The sequence below is a fragment of the Helianthus annuus genome, chromosome 16, assembly GCF_002127325.2.
Source record: "Helianthus annuus cultivar XRQ/B chromosome 16, HanXRQr2.0-SUNRISE, whole genome shotgun sequence".
NCBI lineage: Eukaryota > Viridiplantae > Streptophyta > Magnoliopsida > Asterales > Asteraceae > Helianthus > Helianthus annuus.
In genome coordinates this window covers 198,776,570-198,782,963 of record NC_035448.2, presented here as the reverse complement: position 1 = coordinate 198,782,963, position 6,394 = coordinate 198,776,570, and the positions used below count along the sequence as shown (strand labels likewise).

At 32.4% G+C, this 6,394-nt stretch overlaps 1 protein-coding gene across 4 annotated transcripts; it reads right to left on the bottom strand.

Moving 5' to 3' along the window:
* Positions 1–419: 419 nt before the first annotated feature.
* On the bottom strand, positions 420–6,056 carry LOC110915384 (agamous-like MADS-box protein TM6). 4 transcript variants are annotated; one of them, XM_022160065.2, is made up of 7 exons: positions 5,795–6,056; positions 5,601–5,667; positions 4,603–4,664; positions 4,407–4,509; positions 2,852–2,893; positions 1,188–1,232; positions 420–749 (listed from the first exon to the last, which is right to left on the bottom strand). In XM_022160065.2, the coding sequence occupies exons 1-7, from the start codon at positions 5,980–5,982 to the stop codon at positions 588–590; spliced, it is 669 nt and encodes a 222-aa protein (XP_022015757.1). In that variant the 5' UTR covers positions 5,983–6,056; the 3' UTR covers positions 420–587. The 4 variants fall into 4 exon arrangements, with proteins under 4 accessions (XP_022015757.1, XP_022015759.1, XP_022015758.1 ...); XM_022160067.2 differs by lacking the exon at positions 1,188–1,232; XM_022160066.2 differs by lacking the exon at positions 2,852–2,893.
* Between the last annotated feature and the right edge of the window lie 338 nt (positions 6,057–6,394).

Here is a 6,394-nt window from a genome sequence, read left to right as displayed (position 1 = left end):
ATCGAAAAGTGAGTTACCCCTAATGTTGAACGGGATACCGGTGATTCGAAGCGAGGCGACCCGGATGGTTGGAAGATTCTCACTATTCCAAATGGTAAGTTTAAAAAAGATGCTGCCTAGCAACTCTGAGTAGTTCTCCATTGTTTAATTAGATTAATACATGCCAAAACAAATTCAATTATCATCACAAAAGGAGCAAGATTAAAAGAAATGACCCAAATCTATAAATTAGAAATTACACCTATCATTGTTACTATGTCTCTTTTGTTTGTTATTTAGTTAGATACTATATTATTCAATTTAAGTGGTAGAGTTCCATATAGTTCCAACAAGATGAACTCATCTTGCAATCTTCATTTCTGGTAGCATTTTAGATCTCATTGTGTGATCCTAAACTATTTATCTTCAGCTATTGCATATATAGAAAAAAGTTTTCTCAATATCCATAAATAAAGAGTTATAGATAAACTTTGTCACATTATGGTCAGCACTGATCAGCTAACTAGCTAGCTACTTAGTTAACATACTTCTAATGACCACTTTAACCACCAATAGCCAGTGTATATTACATCGCGCCAATTAAAAACTCAATCGAGGCGAAGACCATGAGGCTCGTAACCTGAACCATGGATAATGTTGTTGTTCGGGTTCTCACAAAAGCCGTAGAGATTTGAATATGCAATCGTGGACTCGTAGCCTACTTCATTCTCTACCATGCCATATTTCTTCTCCAACTGGTGTATTGTGTCCTAAATTTTGCAATTATGAAAAAAAGAAGTCGTTTTAGCAACCAACATATATAACAAGAGAAGTTTGTTGCAAATAGCAATACACATTAGCAACACATAAACTATTTTTTAATTACCTTGGTGTTTAGAAATAGAAATATGTATATATATATATATATATATATATATATATATATATATATATTGGATATTTTAACCATTGCATGCATGTGTTATTTCAGGCTAAGAACCACAAATGGTAACAGTGACATAAAAGGTACAGATGGCAATATTTTGCATTGTAAACCATTAAAGTTGTCAATTTATTGCCGAACAACCACTGTAAATTTTTAACTTTTTTATTATTTTTTATTGTATTTTCTATTTTTGTATTTTTAATCTTTTATTATTTTGTTTTTGTATCTTTACAACCTCAATAGTTATGTAACAGGTGCTTACATAGTCTAGTCGAAGATTACAATTTCTTTGCTCCAAATTCTTCACCTGCCATTTTCCCAAATAGAAAGCTTAATAAATAATACAAACGGTTAAGATACGTAAAACTGTTTTTAGGGAAAATAGGTTGTATTGATTAATATATATTTTTATCATATTTTGTATGTAATGACCAGAATATATATAATACTAGTATTAAGCCCCTGCGTTGCAACGGTTGTTATAAACTGTATCAAGTAATACCAATACTATACCACTGTCAGCAACCATTAACACCTAAAAAGCTCGTAAAAACAAACTAAATAAAAACGAAAAAATATAACGCTGAGCGAAAAGCAGACGTAAAATCTTTGAATCACGAACGCTCGTTGCAGAGAAATTAAACTGAAACGTAAAACATAGAAAAAAATAACTAACTCAATCTAAGACCCGCGCGTTGGTCGAACTTGTTAAACGGAGAAAAATAGATGTGCTGCGACGGGCCGGTCAAACAGGAAAAAAATATACGAAAAAAATATTGAACCCCACACTCACGTTGCGGTGCATTAACTCACAAAATTTAGAACGAAACAAAAAAACTTGGGAAAGATGATAGGTATGGTGAGCCAAAATTGAAAATAAAAAAAGTTGGGATTAAATTGCAAAAGATGAAAAATTTTGGGTTAAAAGTAAAAAATAAAGGGTCTAAATTGCAAAATTGAAGTTATTTATTAGAGTAAACTTCCGTTTTGCTCTCTGTGGTTTGGTCATTTTAACGGTTTTGCTCCAATAGCTTAAAAATAGTCATTTTCCTCCTTGATTTTTCTAACTTATCTTCATTTTGCTCCCAGCCTCTAACTCCATCAGGGAGGAAACTGACGACAAACTCGAAAGATTAGGGAGCAAATTGGCGACAAACTCGAAAGATCAGGGAGGAAAATTGCTATTTTTAAACTATTGGAGCAAAACCGTTAAAATGACCAAACCACAGGGAGCAAAACGGAAGTTTACTCTTTATTTTTATCCTTATCTTTATCTATATATTAGTTATTAATATTAAAAATTTATTAAATAATTATAAATAAAATTTATGAGGTTGGAGGAGAGAATGACATGTGGCATTATTTAGAGTCTTTTATTATAAGCTAGATTTGAATTGATAAAGTTATCATTGCATGCATGTGTTATTTCACCAACTATATATGTGTGGCTTTCTGAGGCAAAAGTGAAATTGCACTAATTTTAACGTTATTTTACTAATATCGTGAAAATATTGTTAAAAGCGGCAGACGGTTAATCATGCATCATGTGGTGGAGTTACTAGCCGAAAGACAAGGGGTTACATGCACTAATCGGCCTTTGTCCCAATTGCTAAGTGTTATGTGTCTTATGTCTAAGGCTTGATGCAAAACTACTATCGAGCTGGGGGTTTCACTAGAAGCAACCTCTTTATTTCTACGGGGTAGAGGTAAGGTTGTCTACATCTTACCCTTTTCAGACCTTACCTTAATTTTGCTATTGGTGGGATGTACGGAGAAGTATGATGATGATGAAAGTTATCATATGGAATTTTATTGTTTGTTAGGAATGAACAGAGGTCCAAAAATATAAAAGAAACAAGCTATATGGAGATTTAAAAGAAACAAACTAAAACATTTAATTTAAACACTAAAAGAAAGGTTACTCACCCTCTTCCTGCAGGTGTCGGTTTGAGTTTTGATCACGTGATACTGTCAACAATTATAATAAATTAACCAAATTGATGTTCATATTACTAGTTACAAATCATTTATGAAGCATCAAGAATTCTATAAAATTGGTAATAAATGATATTATTGAATTCATATTCATAGATTAATTATTATTTTTATTATTTGAGTAAAATGCAAAAATCATTCTTGAGGTTTGGTTTTTTTTGCCATTCAAGTTCAAAAATAAATTTTTTGTAACTGACCACTAAGGCTTCATTTTTGTTGATATTTCATCCAAATTACTAACACATTTAAAAGGTATTGTTAACTTGTGTACGATTTTGACAATTTCTAAACCTTATGGACGATTTTGGCAATTTATCCATTTATTTTTTTATTCTTTTATTTTCTTTTTTATCTTTAAATAAAATAATAATTATAAATATGATATATATACATACACACACATTTGTATACACACACTTATTTTTTAATTGTTTTTACCTTTAAAATAAAAAATAATAAATTAACCATAATATATATACATATACACACACATCAATAATTTTATATATATACATGTTGACAAAACATTTTAGGGCCGGGTAGCCCGGCCTCACCGATTTTTCAGTCATGGTGATAATTTTATCGAAATTTTATTATTATTATTATTTTTTTTGTAAAATAATATATTTTTAATAGTCTAGTCCCCACCAGTTTTGATTTTTAGAATTCGACCTCACTATGTTTTCGTTCAAGCTTAGTCACTGTATACACACACCATACACACTCTCTCTTCTATCCTTTTCTTTTCTCCACCTCTACCTCCATCACCACCACCACCACCACTGCCTCCACCATAACCACCCCGTCTATCTCGGCACTCGCACCCGATCTCCCCTTGTCGACCCGCCGTACTAAACATCAGTACAACCCGTCTCTCCCGATGTAACAAACATCATTAATTAATTATTTTTTTAAAGTAAAAGAAATTAAAAAATATAAGTGTGTAAACATATAAATGTGTGTATATGTATATATATTTTATTAATAATTATTTTATTGTTTTTTATTTAAAGAGAAAAATAAAATTTATAGAATTAAAAAAAACAAAAGAATAAATGGGAAAGTGTCAAAATCGTTCCTGAGGTTTAAGAATTGTCAAAATCGTTCATGAGAGTTAATGATATATTTTAACTGAGTTAGTGATTTGAATGGAAATGATAACAAAATGAAACCTTAAGGGTTCGGTTACAAAAGATTCATTTTTGGACAGAAGTTGTATGGCATTTTACTTTTATTATTTTTTGAATGAGTAAACTTGTACGAATTTTACTTACTTTTATTATTTTTTTTTTTGAGTGACTACACTTGCATATTATGTGGATTGAACCCCTAGTCTTTTACCATCTAAATTCTATCTAATTTACCAAAACCACTAGACTTTTCCCAAGTGAAGATTTATTCATTTAGTTATTGAGTTATGATAATTTCAAAAAGCACAAATCGAACTTTGCCTTATCTAAACACAGAAAGAGTGTAACAGAATTACCTTGCGTTCTCGCACAACCGTGAGTGAATCTTGCATGTGTTGCTCGAGTATGGTTAGATCATTCATGTCCAAACCATCTAAATCTTCACCAAGCACTCTTTGCCTGCAAAACCATTCCAAATTTCCCAATTTCTTAAAACTTTACACTCAACCAATAAATTAAACAAAAAGTTAATCTTTCTTGTATTAGACTCACCTGATCTCTCTCCTAAGTTTATTGTTGCTATCTTTAAGCTTCTTCAATGTTTCTTGCATCCTCTACACATTTGTATAATGTTAGATAATGTAGATTAGTTTGTATTAGGGTGTTGTTAGAGATTCACCATCCCCATTAGACAACACCCCCCATCTCTTACATCATCATATAGTTTTGTAAGCAGTTACATCACTCATTTGTTTGTTATTCAAAACATCATACGACCAGTTTCATCATTTAGTTGTCATACAATGCATTTATGGCATGTCATACGACCTATATGACCATTTTCTCCAAGTCATATGACCCATATAGATTACATATATAGCCTATATGACACATTAGTGGTGTCTGAATAATGTGTCAACGATGATGCTTCTTTAGTTGTCATTTATTTTACCAAACCTAATTGTGTAGACGGGTTTCGCTCCAGTAGAGTTTATATACCAAATTTCGTATATTCGCACCATGTTACACAAGAATCAATAATTAAAACATTAAACGTACCCTTGTGCCCTAGTTAAACCCACAAACTAAAGACCATCGGCCGAAGAGACTCGTGGTTTAATGGACACATATTTTGTGGAAGTAGATTGTTTAGGAACTAGTGCTTCAAGGCGACTTTTTTTGAACTTAATATATTTCTTGGCTATTCGGTACCCACCATAGAGGTTTTTCACTTGGTTTCTCACCAGTACTCTATGGACTTCGCTTGCCACCCTAGCCGAGTTTGCTTGTGGACGAGAACGACAGAGAAGCATAAGAAATTCTAAATAACACCTAAAACTATCAATTTCGTTCCTAAACAACATGCTAAACCAGAAAATTCTTTAATGGACACATCCATAAAAGGGATATGCAACATTTTCTTTTTCCTAACACAAAAAAGAAAAAAAAATTGTGGTCATAGTACATTTTTTATCTTTTTTGATTTTATTTTATCGTAACGTATGCTACCAGAATATTTTTTGATATATAACAAAGGAGAGAGAGAGGACCTCATAATGGGAGCTCCAGAGATCAAACCCTAGAGTAGTCTGATACATATCATAAATCTTCTTAGTCCTGTATAAAATCCACAAAATTCAAGATTATTCTTAGAGATAATATTAAGTTATTTCTTGAGAGAAACCAGAAGGTGGTAAAAGAGATATAGATACAAATACATGTGTATGTATATAAATATACGTACGTTGTAGAAGGGCTGATGTACTCATGGAACTTTCCTGTGTTGGAGAACATAATAAGAGAAACCTTGGCATCACAAAGAACAGTGAGCTCATGAGCCTTCTTGAATATCCCATTTCTTCTCTTTGAGTATGTCACCTGCCTGTTTGTATTGTTTTCTATTTTCTTTATCTCTATCCTCCCCCTCCCCATCTCTCTCTCTCTCTAGCTTTCTCTCTCTAGATTTTCTCCTGTGAAACAAACTGTATACGTAAGAAATAATCAAAAGAAAGATGGGAGTTGAGTACTCAGAATTTTGAACTCTTTTTATAGCCCATAATCAATGCTAGATGCATGGACAAATTTATTTCAACATTTCTATAGTAGGCCCCTTAACTTTAAAAAATACTCATTACTCAGGGCCGTTCTTACGTTTTTTGAGACCCTAAGCAAACTATGAAGTAAGGGGCCTAATTTCGCCGATAAACTCTCCTCCAATCCCGACACAATGGGTGATTACCCTTACTTTTTTCGTCTAGTGATAGCCGATAGCCTAGAAATTGAAAGCATGTTGCGATGGGAAGTGGGAACGATAATTGCGGCTGTATTTTGGGGTTTGTGCCGC

Coding starts and splice junctions, on each gene's coding strand:
- LOC110915384 (XM_022160065.2), bottom strand. CDS start 5,982: ATGGGGAGGGGGAGGATAGAGATAAAGAAAATAGAAAACAATACAAAC. Junction 4,510..4,602: donor AAACTTAGGAGAGAGATCAG/GTGAGTCTAATA, acceptor ATGGTTTTGCAG/GCAAAGAGTGCTTGGTGAAG. Junction 750..1,187: donor GTAATCTTCGACTAGACTAT/GTAAGCACCTGT, acceptor TGCAAAATTTAG/GACACAATACACCAGTTGGA.